The sequence below is a fragment of the Balaenoptera physalus genome (assembly GCF_965194825.1).
Source record: "Balaenoptera physalus genome assembly, chromosome: 6".
Classification (NCBI taxonomy): domain Eukaryota; kingdom Metazoa; phylum Chordata; class Mammalia; order Artiodactyla; family Balaenopteridae; genus Balaenoptera; species Balaenoptera physalus.
The window spans coordinates 82167509-82186714 of record NC_138885.1 but is presented as its reverse complement, the minus strand read 5'-3'; the positions used below and the strand labels follow the sequence as shown (position 1 = coordinate 82186714).

The following is a 19206-nucleotide window of genomic DNA, read 5'->3' as shown; positions in this document are numbered from 1 at the left end:
AAACACAGAAGTTGAGGCTCTGAGACTAGCTTGTCTGAGGGTGTATAGTAGTGAGTGGCAAAACTAATGTTTGAGTCCATCTGACTCCAAAATATGCTTTCTTTCTGTTATGCAATATGTTTATTCCTGTGGCAAGAGCTGTGAGATAGGACAATGGAAGTTACACTCGGCTTTCTGAGTCTCCATTGTAAGGAGTGCTGTGCAATGGTGGGTCTGGAGAGTTTACCTGGGATCAGATGTGGAGAGACTTGAAGGCCATGTCAAGTAAAGTTGGATGTTTTTGAAATTAATGGCGAGTCATGGAACATTTTTGAATGGGATTAACAAGATTAGAATTGGGCTTTAGCAAAATTTCTCTGAATGCGGTGTGAAGGATAGACCATCTTTCTCTGGTATTTGGTAACTACCTCAAGTTGTTGGCAGAGAGGGGAGAACAGTTAGGAATCAACACCAACATTTTGTGCTTGGTTGACTGAGAAATTGGTGATACCTTTACCTGATATAGGGAACAGAGGAGGAGAGACAGATTTGTTGGAGAGAAATTTCTTGGTAAATTTGGTTTCTAACAAGTTGAGTTTGGGGTGCCGCGTAGGTACTCCTGTAATTGTAGCAGGCATTGGAATAAGGGCCTGGGCCTCTGGAAAAGTAAAGGTACAGATGCAGGTTTGAGCCAGCTGTTTAGAGGTAATAATTGAAGATGGGAAGTAGATGATATCACAGAAAGTGAGAGCTAGAGCACAGCTAAGGACAGTTTGAGAGATTCTGTATAAACTGTTTCCATATGGAGGAATTTACTGGCCCAGTTTGAAGTCAGGAAGGATTGAGTGAAGCTTGAGTAATCAGCATTTATTAAATGTTTTTTGATTCTATGAATCGTACTTGTATTGTGCTTTGGTGTCATATTTGTGTTATAATAATTTAAATTTAATGGCATTCTTTAATATTGGCTGGAAATGGATGACATGTCAAAATAAATCATATTCTGCAAAAGGTAGGATATTTCCCTGGGTATGTCTTTCAGTTGCAACTTAGTTCAGTGGCAGTGAATGTTACATATAGTGAAAGGTATGTGCTTGAGATTGGGATTTGGGTATCCACAGTGTGAAGCTTATTTTAGGCTTGTGTTACAGCAGGACTGCATCAGTAGAATGAAGGATTATTCATTCAGCTTATTAAACATTTTTTGGATACCTGCTATGTGTCAGGCACTTGATTTTCCTCAAAGGAAAAGCTCATTTCTCTCAATGTTTTTGAAGTCTCTGACAGTGTTTTCCAAAATGTAACCTGAAAAATACAAGTCCCAAGAGATAGCTGTTCCATGAAAAATAAAAAGTTCTTTAATCAAGTGAGAACTATGCTGCTCATTGTATTTTAAAAGTTTACCTTGCGTATTTGCCTATTAAAGACGGAAAAGTCTTATAGGAATTAAACTTTATATTGGTTTAAGTTTTTCCCAAGCTTATTTCACCATGGGCCATTTTCTCCTTCAACATAGCTGCAATAAACATCTCTTTGCACACTTTAGGAAATGTTGCTACTATGGATTTTGCCAGAATAGTTCCATGTTCCAGCAGAGTGGATGTTCTAAGTTATTTTATTTATTTTTAAAATTTATTTATTTACTTATTTATTTTTGGCTGTGTTAGGTCTTTGTTGCCGCGCGCGGGCTTTCTCTAGTTGCGGTGAGCGGGGGCTACTCTTCCTTGCGGTGCGCTGGCTTCTCATTGCGGTGGCTTCTCCTGTTGCGGAGCACGGGCCCTAGAGTGTGTGGGCTTCAGTAGTTGTGGCTCGCGGGCTCAGTAGTTGTGGCTCACGGGGTCTAGAGGGCAGGCTCAGTAGTTGTGGCACATGGGCTTAGTTGCTCTGTGGCATGTGGGATCTTCCTGGATCAGGGCTCGAACCCGTGTCCACTGCATTGGCCCGTGGATTCTTAACCACTGCGCCACCAGGGAAGTCCTCCAGGTTATTTTTGTCTCAGAGATATTATTTTGGCGGACTTCATGCATTCAGTTCAGCACAGGGCTGTGTGTTGATGGTGTCCCTGCATTTTAGCAAGTTTCCTTCACATATATCCATTGAATGGATGTTCTCCTTACCCCTTCTATCCCAACCCCCCACCCCCAAATTTGGGTTGTATGAGAAGTTCATTTCTGACTCTGGTCTCTGTAATCTTTCCTAATATGAGAAGTTTCTCTTCATAGAAGCCTTTTCTAGGTTTTAACTAAAAGTTAATGATATTTTTGGAAAAGAGATTTTTTTTCTGCAGAATTAATTAACATATACATAAATGACACTAATACTGCAGACTTCATTTTTTTCCCTTCTGCTCTTTTGCGTGAATGTTTTTGATTAATGCATCAATAGTTGTTTTCAGGTTTTAAGAAGGCCATGAACTTTTCAGGTGGGGGAAAAAAGATCCTTTGTTTGTTAATTTTACCATTCTAGTGGCTTTTTTTATTTTGGCCTTGCTGGGTGGCATGAGGGATCCCAGTTCCCCAGCAGGGATGGAACCCGCACCCCTTGCAGTGGAAGCGCGGCGTCTTAACCGCGGGACCGCTGGGGTAGTCCCTCTAGTGGCTTTTAACAGAAGATTCTGTAATATTCTTTGCTCAAAGTCTGACCCTCTGTAAATGTCCTGCAAAAATACTTCACCTAAGTGCTGGAAAGTCGATGCTTAAAGATATTCCTGCATCTATTGTAATAGCAAAAATTGTAAATTACCCAGTGCTAATCAGTAGGGGACTGATTAAATTGATATCTAAGAATGAACAGCTGTTAAAAATAAGTGGTAGCATGAGTATGCAATCGGCAAAATCCGTACTAGGAAATTCTATAGGTTAAAAGGCCTGGTTTCTTTCAACAAATTGTGAAGAAAAGAAAGGAATAGAGGCAGAACCTGTAGATTTTAAAAGACTTGAAAGATATATCTACTTTTAAAAAAACGGATAGGTGATGCTTATGGATGTACACTTTGTGTTTATCATAAAAACCAAGACAGTTGTTACTTTTGAAGGGAGGGTGAGGGCTATGATCGGAACGGGGCAAGTGGAGGGCTTTCGGTCTGGCTAGACAACGTTGGGTCTGGGATAGGATTTTACCCCAATTACAAGTTAGTAGTTAGCTTGTTACTATTCCATGGATGCTGGCAAAAGATATGCAACTCTTGAGTTAGAGACAAAGGACGTCGTTATTAGTGACCCAATTAGCAGCATTGAGCTTCAGGTTTGTATTGGTTCCCTTGCTCCCCAAGTCCCACAGGGGTGACAGAAGGCCCAAATGAATGCGTTCATATGCAGTGGGTTGCATTACAGGACAGCAATACTGAATTTGGGGAACCTGCCAGTTTGTAACACACTGTAAGCAAGCCTGCTCTCTGTCCCGGAGGGAGACTTTACATTTTCTTCAAAGTTTCTTGCAGCAAATACAGTCCTGAAAAATGACCCAGGTGAAGAGCATTCAGGCCCTTGGATCCATGAAATACACAGCAGTAAAGTGCAGGGAAGCCTCAGGACCCATGGTAGATGATTTCTCCCTACAGCCAGTCAGCTCATTGCAGATGTAATTAAAGGTCGTACTGAAGTAGGAATTACTGGGGTAATTCAATATAATTTATCCTTATATAAAGGGAAAATTTGGAGACATATATACACGGAGAGTGCCATGTGAATATTGGAGTTTTGCTGCAACAAGCCAAGGAATTATCAGAAGCTAGGAGAGAGGCCTGGAACAGAACCCTCCCCTAGCACCTTCAGAGAGAGTGTGGTCCTGCTGACACCTTGATCTCAGACTTCTAGCCTCCAGAACTGAGACAATAACTTTCTGTTTAAGCCTAAACGTAGTTTGTGGTACTTTGTTATGATAGCCCTAGCAAAGGAATACAGTTATCATGTTACATTTGTCAAAATTAAGAACATTGCTATATTAGTATTAACTTTATACTTTTTGGATTTCACCAGTTTTTCCATCAATTTTCTGTTCCAAAGTCCAATCCAGGATACCACATGGCATTTCTTTGTCACGTCTTCTTAGTTTCTTCTGGTCTGTGACAGTTTATCAGTCTTTCCTTATTTTTCATGACCTTGGCAGTTAGGAGGAACACTGGCCAAGTAGCCTGTAGAATAGCCTCTAATCTGGGCTTGTGTCTGTTTGTTGTTGTTGTTGTTCTGTGTTTTCTTTTTTTTTTTTTTTTTGATGAGTAGCCTGCAGCTAAAAGGTTTCTGGAGAGAGTATCACAAAGGAAAAGCCCCTTCTCATCACATATCAGGGAGTATCTGTGGGTTTTTGACATATGCCTTAGGGAGTACATGACATCCTCATGACACAGCTGGTGAGGCTGACCTTTATCATGTGGTTAAGGTGGTGTTTGTCCGGTTTCTCCTCTCTCTAAAGTTAGCATTTTTCCCTTTTCTACTCTGTTCTTTGGAAGCATGTCAGTAAGTTCAGCCCACAGTCAGACGGTGAGGGGGCTAAGCTTCACGTCCTGGAAGGGGGATTTCTACATAAATTATTTAGAATTCTTTTGTGGGTAAGATCATCTCGTCTCCCCCATTGATTTATTCAGTTATATATATCAGTGTGGACTCATGGATATTTATTTTATTCTTTGGGTTATAATCTAACAGCACATTATTTATTCTGTTACTCACATTGTTCCAACTTTGGCCATTAGGAATTCCTTCATTTTGGCTTCTTGTGTCCCTTTGATATGACCTTTTCCTTTTAATTTTCAATTTTTTAAAAACACCTCCCTACTTTCTGATACTGGAAGATGTTCTCTGGCTCTGGAATCAGCCATTTCTCCAAGGAGCTCTGGTTGCCTTTATTGGAAAATTGCATTTAGAAATCAAGATCTGAGTCTGGGAATGCCCCTTGCTACTGGGGTGTCAGGGTTTTCTCTTGGGGATAGAACTAGAGTAATATATATATCTATAGTAGAATACATATGCTGTATACTGTTTACTGTCCCATGTCTACATAAATAGCGATAAGTGTTTCTGTGTTTATCCTCTGTTATATTAATATATATCCTCTTAATATATATTAAGGAAACATGTTCATACTGCTGTCTCTGACCTTAATCCAGTACCACAGGGCAGGCTTCATTCTAGCCTTCTCTTCTTGCTTGTCTCTAACTCTCCTCCTGACCAGTGAGAGCCTGGTTCTCACTGACCACCCTCCATTACTTGTTTTTTTTTTTTTAATTTTTAAAATACAGTATGTACCTTTTTTTTAAAAAAAAAATTTATTTATTTTTGGCCGTGTTGGGTCTTCATTGCTGTGCGTGGGCTTTCTCGAGTTGCGGCGAGTGGGGGCTACTCTTCGTTGCAGTGCGTGGGCTTCTCATTGTGGTGGCTTCTCTTGTTGTAGAGCACAGGCTCTAGGCACGTGGGCTTCGGTAGTTGTGGCATGCGGGCTCAGTAGTTGCAGCACATGGGCTCAGTAGTTGCGGCACGCGGGCCCTAGAGGGCGTGGGCTTAAGTAGTTGCAGAGCGTGGGCTCAGTAGTTGCAGCGTGTGGGCTCTAGGGTGCGCGGGCTTCAGTAGTTGTGGCACGTGGGCATCAGTAGCTGCGGCTCGTGGGCTCTAGAGCACAGGCTCAGTAGTTGTGGCGCACAAGCTTAGTTGCTCCGCGGCATGTGGGATCTTCCCGGACCAGGGCTTGAACCCAAGTCCCCTGCATTGGCAGGTGGATTCTTAACCACTGGACCACCAGGGAAGTCCCCATTACTTGCTTAACCTCAGTATACATGCAAAGCAGTTTCAAACAAATTTACTAACTATAGCATAAGTTGACATACAGTTGTTTTTGTATATTTCCTTACAGCTTGCAATCAAATGACTGTTTTCTAACGTCACTTAGGTCAGCTTTCCTGCCACCATCCTCATGATCTCACTTCAGTGTGCTTGTCATACGTGTGTGGTTTGGTTACATTTATTTGCCACAGTCTGCATTCCATGTTGGAATCCCCTGACACTGGGTGATTTTTAAAAAATATATATGGTTTGTATACATTCAAGTTCACTCTCTGTACATTTCTTTGGGTTTTGACAGATGCATAAATCATGCATTCATCACCCAAAGTCCATGCGGAACAGCCCCATCCCCCTAAAACTTCTGCTGTACTTCCCCTTTGTAGGCAGTCACTTCTCCCGCTCCCCAACACTGACCTGTGTTATGCCCCTATAGTTTTGTTTTCTACAGAACATCATATGAATGGAATCATACAATATATAGGCTTTTGCGTCTGCATTCTTTCACTTGGCAAAACGCATTTAAGATTCATCTGTGTTGTTGCATGAACTGATAACGTGGTCCTTCTTATCACTGAATAGTATTCCACTGTTTGGATATACCACAGTTTGTTTATTCATTTCCCTGTTGAAGAGCATCTTGGTTGCCTTCAGGTTTTAGTGAGTAAGAATAAAACTGCTACACCTGTTTGTGTACAGGTTTTTGTGTGAACATAAGTTTTTAATTCACTTGGATAAATATCTAGGGGTATGATAGCTGGGTTTTATGGTAAGTCCATGTGTAGCTTTATACAAGTTTGCCAAATTGTCTTCTATAGTGGCTGTACCATTTTGCAATTCCACCAACGATGAACGAGTGTTCCTATTGTTCTGCATCCTTGGCAACATGTTATTGTCTGTTTTTGGATTTTAGCCATTTTATTATGTGTGTAGTGGTAGCTCATTGTGGTTTTAATTTGCATTTTCCTAATGAGAAATGATGTTGAGGATTTCATGTGTTTTTTTGCCATCCCTATATTTTCCTTGAAGCTCTTCAGATTTTTTTTGCCCATTTTAGTATTGGGTTGTTTGTTTTCTTATTGAGTTTTAAGAGTTTTTTATACAGTTGACCCTTGAGCAAGGTGGGGGTTAGGGTCACTGATTCTCTGTGCAGTCGAAAAATCCGAGTATAATTTTACAGTCAGCCCTCTACAACTGAGGTTCCTTCTCTGCACCTGTGGATTCAACCAGCTGGGGATCATGTAGTACTATAGTATTTACAATTGAAAAACATTTGAGTGTAAGTGGACCTGCACAGTTCAAATCCGTGTTGTTCAAGGGTCAGCTGTATATTTTGTATGCAAATTCTTTATCAGATATATGATAGGCAAGTATTTTCTTCTAATTTCTGGTTTGTCTTTTTGTTCACTTTATCTTTTGCAGAGCAGAAGTTTTAAATTTGATGAAATTCAGTTTATCAGTGTTTTCCTTTGTGGATCATGCTTTTGGTGTTGTATCCCATTAATCCTTAATGTTTAGAAGGCACTGTGAACCAGAGTCCAGGAGTGTGGCCCTCATAAGTGTTCCTGTCCCTTCTCTGGGGGTGGGCTGCCTTTTTTCCCCCCTTTTCCTTTGTCCCCTGTTCCTTTTCCCCAGCTGTGGTTGGTAAACACTAAGGTCAGTAGGCTATGGTTTTGAAGTGCTTCTCCGTTGGGATTAAGGGTCTTATTTTATAGGTCTCCATCCCATTTCCCCACTGTGGTGGGCCTCCACCAGAACCCTGGGCTACCAGCTTTGAAGGCTGTCTCTCCCCTGAAGATTTATCCTTTTGTTCTGTGTGGAAGATGAGGGGAAAGGATTTAGCTGTGCCTGCTGTTTCCCTCTCCCAGCCAGCACCACCCGGGGGAGCTTTCTCCAGTCTTCCCTGGGAGAACCTGCTTGGGTTCCAGGAGGAAAAGCCAGCAAGAATGGGAGCTCCCCCCATGACTGTGACACCCGCCACCCCCAGGAGCTCCATACTATCACACTTGCCCACACTTGACCTCTAGCAAGTCATTAAAAATTCTAGTTAATCTTCCTTAGGGCTTCTGCCTGAGCTTAAGCACATATACTGGTCCTGCATCTCCCTGAAGGCACCTGTCTCTCCAGATTTTATTACGGAGCTGTTTGCCCTGTGACCCCCTGTCTCTGACTGAGTTCACCAAAGCCATTAATTTTCAGTCTGTTCACCTTTTTTTTCTTGTTACAAGGTCAGGAGACGCATCTTTTCAGCTCTCAACATCTCTGAGCTGAAACCAAATAATAGAGTTTTAAAGGATTGTCTCTGATATTAGGTGATAATTTATGTAAAGTTGTTCAGTGAAAACAGTCATGAAACTTTTTTTTTTTTTGGGGCTGGGGAATCTGACTTGGTTCAAGCAAAAAAGAAATTGAGTTAGTATGGAGAGAGATGGAAGTTTATTAATACTTGTGTGTAACATGTTTGTATAATATGAAATCTGTTTTACTTTAAAATTCAGAATGATGTAGGTATCTGAAAAGTACAGCTTTTTAGTCTATCTGTCTTTCCATATGAGTAAGGGTTTAATCAAGGAAGTAGAACCACTGAGTACTGAAGGGGAGCAAAATAAGCCACTCCAAAATATGCCACTTGCCTCACTTACCATGGTGCCTGAGGCCCTAAGAACTGTGTATAGACAAGTTCTTTACAACTATATGCTTTCGTAAGCTCATTCTGTAATCTGGCCTTAAACTACTTATTCTGCCTACTTTCCTATCACTCATTTTCTCAATCAGCCTTTATTCCACTCATGTTTAACATCTTAACATTTCCAGATATTCACTGTTCATGTTTTAGAATGTGTTACTCTCCAGGATTTTCACCCCTCTTTTTCTTGGCATATATCAAGGCCTAGCTCAAATATCACTTTTTTTTTCCCCCAAGTTGTTGGTAGCTACTGTAGTCAGAATTATTTGCCCACTCTGTTCATCTTTGATTTCCAAGTACCTAACATATTGCTTGGTATACAGTAATAAAGATTTAAGAGTATCTCATAGTCCAAGAAATTCTAGGACTGGGTTCTATTTTATTTTTATTTTTTTAGAAAAAAAATTTTAAATTAATTTATTTTTGGCTGTGTTGGGTCTTCGTTGCTGCATGAGGGCCTTCTCTAGTTGTGGTGAGAGGGGGCTACTCTTTGTTGCAGTGTGCGGGCTTCTTATTGCAGTGGCTTCTCTTGTTGCAGAGCACGGGTTCTAGGCACGCCCGGGCTTCAGTAGTTGTGGCACACGGGCTCAGTAGTTGTGGCATAGGGGCTTAGTTGCTCCGTGGCATGTGGGATCTTCCCAGACCAGAGATCGAACCCGTGTCCCCTGCATTGGCAGGTGGATTCTGAACCACTGCGCCACCAGGGAAGTCCCATGGACTGGGTTCTATTTTAAACCAGTTGACTAAGTTCACTCAGAAATAAAAATTAAGAGATTTAAGAGGTATATGTAGTTTGCTTTGGAATTGTCTATCTACACAGAGTCCAAATAACTTTAGAAAACTTGGTCAGATGTACTGAGTTATCCATTCGATTAGCTAATAACTTTAACATTGTGTGAAAGATTTGCATTTAATGTATGTTTTGATGTTGACTTGCGACAAAAACTTAATGAATTTTATCCTAAAGTTATTCTTTGTTTACACAGAGAATGTCTAAGCACACAGATGCAGCGGCAGAAGTCCTTTTGGAAAGAAAAGGTTGTGCAGGAGTGATAACACTAAACAGACCAAAGTTCCTAAATGCACTGAATCTTAGTATGATTCGGCAGATTTACCCACAGCTAAAGGTTTGTGATTTTCTTAAAGCAATCATATGGATCCTTCTGGAAGTATACCCTTAGAGGATAGTTCTGATATTCTCTCCCATAGAGTCACGTGACTGTCCGGGATCAGCACCCAAGCCCCATGGCTTCTAGAGTCCTCAGCACTTCCCTGAGTGGTTATCCTGGAACACCCCTAGTGACAGGGAGTTCATTGCCTCGGAAGACAGCCTCTTCCACTTCCACAAGGCTCCAAGTTTCTTCTTATGTTCTGCCCCTCTTTATTTTATTTTTCCTACCTGACGATATATTAGGCCCATATCTTTTCACCTTGGTCTCAAAGTTGTTGTGGCAAAGATTTCAGTTGCCGTCATCAAGCCTGGATCACAAAATGCACTCATCTAGCAACTTTGTTGGGATAGCCTCTAATTTATGTCAGAGAAGAAAATGAAGTTGGGATCCATTTTTCTGCATATGTTTTATAAAACATAAAAATATATGTCTATATATACACGTGTTTATGTGCATATAGATATATCATTATCGAGTTTGTATTTATGATATGCTTATACCATCTTCTTTTACATTTGGATAGAAGTGGGAACAAGATCCGGAAGCTTTCCTGATCATCATAAAGGGAGCCGGTGGAAAGGCTTTCTGTGCCGGAGGTGATATCAGAGGTAAAAACTGTTTTCCCTTTTCACCTAAATGCTTTTTTCCCCCCCCCCAAAAAACTGTTAAGGTATTAGCAAATTTTTGTGGTACTTTGTAATTTGCTTTACTTTCTAGAATTTTTTTTTTTGTTAAACAGTTAATACATTTTTAGTGTGGTTAACTTAGAAAAAGAAAACGTTTAAAGACTTACCTCTTGTAGTTAATAGAAAAATGAGAATAGCAGCTGTTTTGTTTTTTTTTTAACTACGTACATGCCCTTCAGGTATCTTGTCTCTTTCCCTGAATCATCCTGAACAAAATGTTCAGTTATGGTATGTGATTCTGCTTTTTATTTTAGAATAGCTGTTATTAAGCAATTCAATTTATCACATAACCCTGACAACCTGACCATGTTGAGTGACTTGCCATTCTCCAAATATGACATGCTCTCACATATTTCCATGACTTTGTGCTTTCCCATTGTTCATGATCCCAAAGCAAGAATGCACTTAATTGTAGTATTTATCCTATTATATTATCAATATTTTTTTGTGTTTAAATAAACATGCTGAGATAAATAAAAAGATTAATTCTCCTTAGGTCAGTCTCTACATATTTAACTATTAAAAACAAAAGACAAAGGAGAGAAGAAATGTTATTACCACTGGTTGTCAGTATTTTATATATACTGAAAACATTTTGAGTTTTGTTTCTTATGGAATTCGTAGGTTCCTGGGATGGTTTTTTTCTTTGTGTTTTATTTTTTATATTTTTTGTATCGTGTTAAGATGATAATGTTCAGGTTGATCTATTTACCAAATTTATAATCTTATGTAAACCATTACATTTGAAATAGGAAGAAACAAGCTTGATTCAGGACATAATTTCAAATATCTATTAAATTTAAAATAACTGAGTCTTAAAATTTCACTTGAAAATTTTCAGTTGCTTCGACAGACTTATTAACTGAATTGTTTTTTGAATTTGTTTTGCCCACTACTTAAATATTTTTAAAACATTGTTTTTCAGCCTGGACTTAATTTTTCCTCAAGAGCTGGGCTTTTGATCTTGTCAGTTTACAGATGGGCAGAGCCTTATGTATTGATTTTAGCTTCTTCTGACTGTGAGCTATTTTTTCATATAAGCCTAACTTTATATTGCTGTTTGGAAATACAGTTAAAAATTCTAGAATTATTCTAGTTCACATGTATAAGCAACAGATTTCAATTCTAGGAAATTTAGTTTCTTTTAAACATCACAGTCCAAGACAGTAAGTGGGCACTCTGAAAAATAAAATTTTTTTTGTAATTTATTTATTTTATTTTTGGCTGTCTTGGGTCTCCAGTGCTGCCCACGGGCTTTCTCTGGTTGCGGCGAGCGGGGGCTACTCTTCGTTGCGGTGCGTGGGCTCCTCATCGCGGTGGCTTCCCTTGTTGCCGAGTACAGGCTCTAGGCTCACGGGCTTCAGTAGTTGTGGCTCACAGGCTCTATAGCGCAGGCTCAGTAGTTGCGGCACATGGGATTAGCTGCTCTGAGGCATGTGGGATCTTCCCAGAACAGGGCCGAAACCCATGTCCCCTGCATTGCCAGGCGGATTCCCAACCACTGCGCCACCAGGGAAGCCCTGACAAAAATTTTTTAGATGATGTTACTAAACATCATTTAATTTATATGGAACTGATTGGTTAGAATAAGATTAGAAGGAAATCTCAGAAGATTTCTGAGATAAAAGCTTTATTCCACAGGCAATACATTTTACACTCCTTTTCTTTTAGTATTGGGGAGAAATGATAAAAGATAATAGATGAGGGTTTTAGGGGTTTTATCGGTGAAAGCCTCAGAATGACAAAACTAGATATCAAACCTTTTTTTATTTTTAAAATATTTATTTATTTATTTGGCCACCCCATGCAGCTTGCAGGATCTTAGTTCCCCCACCAGGGCCTGAACCCGGGCCACGGCAGTGAAAGCACAGAGTCCTAACCACTGGACCACCCGGGAATTCCCCAAACCTTTTATTTTAAAAACCAAGAAAAGAAGTCAATATTTGGTTGGAACATTTTGAAGGAAGCTATATCAGAGTTCTGAAGTTAGTCTAAAAATCTATTAATAGTCAACAATTTTTATGTAACTCTTTCCCATAAAAGAAGTAAGTGTATATATTATATATTTAATTTGTATTTTAGTAGGTAATTCTCATAGGACTTAGACAGGAAAAGCATATGAACTTGAAGTGTATGGAAGAGAGGTTTGATGGTGGTTTTGACATTGACTGTAGTAGGAGTACAGTAGATTGGACTATGGAACTCTGGATAATAGAAAATTGCAATACAAATGAAACCATTTGATTGTTATTTATTATTAAGATATTTACTGAGCACCTGCTTATTAAGACAGGCATTTGTATGCTGTAGCAATATCTTTGAGAGGTTATATTTCCATTGATATTAATAAATAAGGATATTACTATCTCATTTACCTTCTTAGTCTTACCTTTTAACCATTCTCCTTTAGTCTTTTAAAACTACTTATTTCTTGATTTTATTCTTTCTTGCCTGTGTGCCTTTGTAGGTACTCCTTTCTCCACTCAGAACTTTGCACTTTTCAGAACTTTTCATTTTTAGGAAATCCTTACCTGTTGTTCACAGTTGGCTCAGAGTTCTCTCTTCTGGGAACCCTTCTTTTTTTTTTTTTTTTTTTGGGTGCATCGTGTGCCATGCAGGATCTTAGTTCCCTGACCACAGATCGAACCTGTGCCTCCTGCAGTGGAAGCATGGAGTCCTAACCACTGGACTGCCAGGGAAGTCCTTGGGAAGGCTTCTTTTAATTACATCTCTTATGCTCACATTCCCATGGCACCCCAACCTTAGAGTGGGCATGACACAAGGAGTGTAGCTCAGTAGTCTGTCTTACTAGTCTGAACTCCAGGGCAGCCGTCTTATATTGCTGTCTTGTTATCTACAGCACTGAAAACAGTGCGTGGTACCTGGTGGATGCTCAGCAAATGTTCCATGGTGAAATGAATGTGGCAGAAGTATTTAACTAGATGGAATATATAGAACTCTGTGTGTGTGTGCATGCACATGTGCATATATTTCTCTGTGTGTATATGTATAATGTACTTTGTGTTAAGATATATTACCAAAGGAAACATGTATCCAGCAAACATTCATTTAGGTGCTACAGAAAATAGTCAAAAGAAAATGCATTTTGTACCAATATATAACTTATAATTTAAGTATAACACTTTGTAAGAAGTTCTGAATAAGAATTTTTGCCTTGAAGTTTTGACATTGGACTATGGATTTGGGGCTAACTATAATATGTCCGTGGCATGGGTGACTTCAGAACCTTAACAAGCCATTGTAGACTTTCCCCCTGGTACTTACTGTCACAGTATTTAAAATTTTTCTATTTGACTATATTGACTGGAAAACACTTTTTTTGATTTGTAGTCCTTCTTTTTTTCTTTTTTTATTGTAGTGATCTCAGAAGCTAAAAAGGCAAATCAGAAGATAGCTCAAGATTTCTTCAGAGAAGAATATATGCTGAACAATGCTATTGGTATGTGTGCTCTGCTGAGAGCTTTGAAACTGGAATCAAGACATAAGCTGCACAGTATGAATTGTTAAAATGTAATCAACAGACACTCTTGTTTAATCTTTTATATACTTTGTGCCAGGAATAAACTTGATTAAAGTAGTCTGACTGCTCATTCCAGAACAATTCATACTTGATTATTAAATAGGGTATACTTAACTACTCTTTGCCATATAATCAATATGGAAACATGGATTATGATCATATGGTTGGCTTTCTTGGAAAACAAAAAACTTGGGTGCCAGTTTTCTCTATAAAACGAAGTGTCATTTCTGAATTCTTCAGGAACTCTGGGATGAAATTTCTTTATAGTCATCATTCCAGATTTCATTGGAAGTGACACAGTAGTTACATTTATCAAGCATGTGTTTCAAATGTTAAATTACAGGGAATAATATAATAAATATTTGTGTACCCACCAGCCCAGAATGAATAGACCACTATATTTTATTTTTGCTTGATGTTTTGAGATTTATTTAAATTAAATAGAATACTATGAGTTTTTAAATTACTGTTCAGTCTACTTCATTGCTTGCTTCAGTGCCATTTCTTTCTCTCTCCAGAAGCAACCAGTATCCCTCCTCAGAAGCAACCATTGTCATTAGTTTTTAGCACATCCAGTTAGACTGTACTTTATATTTTTACTACATATTTATGAACAAAAGTAGTATTACTTTGTGTTTTTGAAATTTGCATAAGTACTTTCTTACTGTGTATACCATTCATAAGGTTTTTTTTGTTTTTTTAAAAAAATTATTTATTTATTTATTTATTTATGGCTGTGTTGGGTCTTCGATTCTGTGCAAGGGCTTTCTCTAGTTGCGGCAAGTGGGGGCCACTCTTCATCGCGGTGCGCGGGCCTCTCACTATCGCGGCCTCTCTTGTTGCAGAGCACAGGCTCCAGACGCGCAGGCTCAGTAGTTGTGGCTCACGGGCCTAGTTGCTCCGCGGCATGTGGGATCTTCCCAGACCAGGGCTCGAACCGTGTCCCCTGCATTGGCAGGCAGATTCTCAACCACTGCGCCACCAGGGAAGCCCCCATAAGTTTTTAATAACATGGAATGTAACTGTTCTTATATTATTCAATTACCCCATATTAATCTATTCTATATTAGTGGTTATTTTAGATTATTTCAGCTTTTTACTAATACAGATTGTTACGCCCTTATATACACCCTTAGTGCCCATGTGCAGAAATTTCTAGAAATAATAGAAGTTGAATGGATGGATCATAGAGTTTATGTATCTTCAGTGTGTTTCCAAATTCTTCTATAAAGTATAAGACTTTATTTTCTACATGTCCTTTCTATCATTTTTTGTTTTTAAACTTTGCATGCTTAATATCTTATTGTGGTCTTAATTTGTACTTCATTGGACGCAGGTGAGGTAGAAGGTGTTTTATGTTAATCATTTAGATTTTCTTTTCAGTTTCATCCTTTGTTTATCTTTTGGATTGTCTTTTTCTTACTGATTTTATAGGTCTTTATGTATTCTGATTCTTCACTTTTGTAGATCATATATATTATAAATACACTTCTCTCAGTCTGCTACTTTATCTTTTGGTATACACAAGTTTTTGTTTGAGATGAAATGTATTCATTCTTTTCCTTTATGATTTCTGCTATTTGCATTTAAAAAACGCTTAATAACATGGAGGTTTTTAAGATGTTCTTTTATATTTTCTTTTAATAGTTTGTTTCTTTATACTCTAAGTCTTTAAAGTTCTTGGAATTTTTTTGCATGTGACATCATCTAACTTTTACTTTTCAGCTAGAAAGCCAGAAGTTGTAATGCCTTTGATTGAATAGTCCTTGTTTTCCTCACTGGTTTTAATGATACTTCTATCATATATCAAGTTCTTATATGTGACCAGGACTGTTTCTGGGCAACTTTGTTCATTGGCCTATTTGTCTGTACATATGATAAAACTACAGTGTCAAAATTATTATAGCTTTAAGATATGTCTGTCTCTGGTAGGACAAGTTACCCTTGTTTTCTTTCAAGATTTTCTTGGCTACTCTTGGACTTTTGATTTTTCAAATGAATTTTTTTTGTTTGTTTGTTTTTAAAAATTCAAATGAATTTTAAAATTATTTTGATATTTAATAAGCTTATGCAGTCATTGCCATTAATCAGTTTTAGAACATTTTCATCAGATTGACTTTCATGTCCTTTCATAATGTTTTATAATTTTCTCCATAAAGAAAAAAAAGATTTTTTAAGTGTTATTTTTAGACAGCTTATTTTTTTTGTTACTACGTTTAATAGTAATTTTTCTTATTACATTTTCTAATTGACTATTTCTAGCATGTAGAAATGCTTTTGATTTTAGTATTTTGTTCTTACATCCAGCAACCCTGCTGAAATTTATTATCAGTTCTAATGATGTTTCTGTAGGTTCTCTTGGCTTTTCTACATTGGCAATTTTACCATCTATACATAATTTTTTTCATCTCTTTCCAGTCTTTATACTTATGACTTTTCTTGTGATATTTTGGCTAGGACCTCTATTATAATGCTGAATGATTGTGGTGTTGTCTTATTTCTGATTTCCATGGGAAAGCTTTTAAAATTTCATTCTTTAGTATATAATCATTTTGTAGACACTTTTTACCAAGTTACAGACGTTACTTCTATTCCAAATTTGTTAGGGGTATTTTCTTTTGTTTGTTCAGTTGTAGTGGTCCAGTGCTTGAGCATCCACTTTTCTGACTTTTTCTCTTCCTCTCCTGGGCAGGAGCTTACTGAGTTTTAGGATCAGCAGATAGAGTTTTTCTAGCTATGTTTTACAAATCGTATAGCTCTTCCTACCGTGAGGCTTTATGCAGGTATTAACTCATAGCATGTTATGTGTGGCCCATGTTATTCCTGACTCAGAACAGATACACACACACACTCACTCATAATCTTTGGCTATAGCTTCCACACAGCTATTAGCTTTGAGTTTGTTTCTGGCACCTGAGGATTTCCCTTGTTTGGCTTTGAACTTGGATATACATTGAAAACAAAATTTTTTTCTAGAATTTTTATGTCTTTGAGGTAGGAGTGGGGAGAAGAGGCTGTTTCCCAGTTTAACTCAGTGAGCCACATTGAATGGAGAGCTCTCATTTCTTTGAGTCTATAATTCTCCAGATCAGGTTTTACTTAGGATGTTTTATTCATTCTAAAAATTCATACCAGCGCTGTCCAATAGTACTTTCTGTAATGATAAAAGTATTCTGTTTCTGTGCTGTGCAATATGATCACTACTAGCCACACATGGCTAATGAGCACTTGAAATGGGGCTACTGTGATCAGTAAACTGAATTTTACCTTTGTTTAATTGTAATTAATTATAATCTAAATAACTACATTTGGCTATTGGCTACTATATTAGACAGTGCAGTTCTATACTAAATAAAAGGAGAGGGGAGAAAACCTCTAAGCAGTTTGAGAAGAGTTTGGTAAAATGTTAATATACAGAGAGAAAGCCTTCCAGATATAATTTCTATACATTGTAATGACATATTTTAGTCGTTAAGGAATTTGACAGATTCTGGCCTTGTGTTCCTGCATCAATTAGCTTCTGATATTTCATATCTAAAATATGTGTATCTGTAGCTGAAATGGTATATTTGTATGCATGTCCACTCCAATCAATAGAGACATTTGTTTCCATTGTTTCTAGGGAATTATAGTTAAAAATTGAGGGCTGTGGAAGTCCTTGTGAATGTTAAATTAGAATTGTACTTCAGTGGCTCATTTGGCAGATTGGGAATACTTATAGAACTGCTAGGTGGATCAAAACTGCACTTTTATATTGGTCTTTGGTAAGGAAGTTATATGGCAACAAGCTGTAATAGAAGTACAGTGATTTATATTATGTTGTGCACAACTTCCTCTTCAGAGCGAAAGGAACAGAGTAAAAATTTACAGGATTTTTGAGCTGGAAGGAACTTCTGAGGCAAATCTCATCATTTAATAGATAAGGAAACTTATCTATATATTATATACATGATATACACATGTATGATAGGCATATATACATATAACTTATATGCGTATGTGTGTATACACATATATATATTGAATTGCCAGTATATAAGTAATGCCAGTATATATATTGAATATAGTTGAATTGCCAGTTAATGACAAAGCTGAGACTAAAATTTGGGTCTTCTAATTCCCAGTCCTTGCTTTTTCCTGTATGCTGCACTTCTCTTTGTATCCAGATACTTCTTTAGATGTATAGAAGACAAATTATGTTCTTTAAAATACAACTGTGTTACATAAACATCAGTGGCTTATAAGGCAAATATTGTTTTTCTCAATAGCTGAGTTATATAGGCTTTCATTTGTTTCAAATTGAGGTGTTGAGTTTTTCATAATAATGAATAGATGACCAGGATTGTGTATGGACTGATGTTTTAAAAAGAACATATTTTATAAGCCATATGTTTAGTCTACTTTGATATTTCTTGCAAAAATTTCTTAGGGAAAATACTCAGAGTTCATGTAACATGTGATGTTTGGAAAAAGAAAATGTATTTTAAGCATTGTAACTAATTACAGCTCTATTTCTTTTAGATTCTTGCCAGAAACCATATATTGCACTTATTCATGGAATTACAATGGGTGGGGTAAGTAGACTGTTTACTCTTATCATTGTTATGTGAGCTGTATTAAAAATAAGTTAATTATTAAACAGAAGTGAGACAATGAATGTAATACAATAGAAGTTGAAACAAAGTCATGTTTGGAGCTTTGCAGGTTTGGGATATAATATTTGCTTTACCCAAAAAAATACGTTCTTAATTATGTTCTATGCTATTTCAGCTTCTTGAATTAGTAAGCTTTCTTAACTAACAAAATTGATTCTTTTTTTTCTTATGTAGAGTCCTTTTTCTACTTATAAGTAAACTGACTGCTTTCAACAGCTTCAGAAAAGAAACTGGAATGTTGAGGTTTTTTTAGACTCTGAATAGTGGAGATGTGGTTCCTAAGTTATATCTACTGCACAAAATCTCACCTTAGTGAAGGTGTTTGGATACTTTTTGAAGTTCTCTGAAAGTGCATTTCTATCAGTTGACAAATCTTTGTAATAGCACAGATGCAAAATAAATAAATCTTAGATTTCACTGGCTTTGAATAATTTGATGAGTTGGAGAGAACATGAAATAATTACAGAAAAAGTGTTCCAGTGTGTGGCACTGGCTATAACAAAGACAAGCCTTTAAAGAAGTGAGAGGTCAGAATAGGTCTTCATGGCAGTAAAAGGTAGGATTTAAGAAGGTAGTAGGAAGCTGAAGGGTGGAATTTCAAAGATTGAACTTGTTAAGTATTTCAAACATTTAGTCATTGGGAGATGTCCCCCTCTTTCTAGGAAAACCACACACTAGATGAAGTCTCTTGGGCACTTGGAATTGCTTAGATCTTT

General features: G+C 37.6%; 1 protein-coding gene across 4 annotated transcripts in view; it reads left to right on the top strand.

Moving 5' to 3' along the window:
* HIBCH (3-hydroxyisobutyryl-CoA hydrolase) overlaps positions 1 to 19206 on the top strand; it is a 90581-nt gene that overhangs the window by 11520 nt on the left and 59855 nt on the right. For all 4 annotated transcript variants that reach the window (XM_082467246.1, XM_082467245.1, XM_082467244.1 and 1 more), the window contains 4 exons: positions 9423 to 9563; positions 10132 to 10216; positions 13674 to 13754; positions 18357 to 18409. In XM_082467246.1, coding sequence (XP_082323372.1) covers positions 9423 to 9563; positions 10132 to 10216; positions 13674 to 13754; positions 18357 to 18409 — 360 coding nt within the window. The remainder of the gene's footprint in view (positions 1 to 9422; positions 9564 to 10131; positions 10217 to 13673; positions 13755 to 18356; positions 18410 to 19206) is intronic.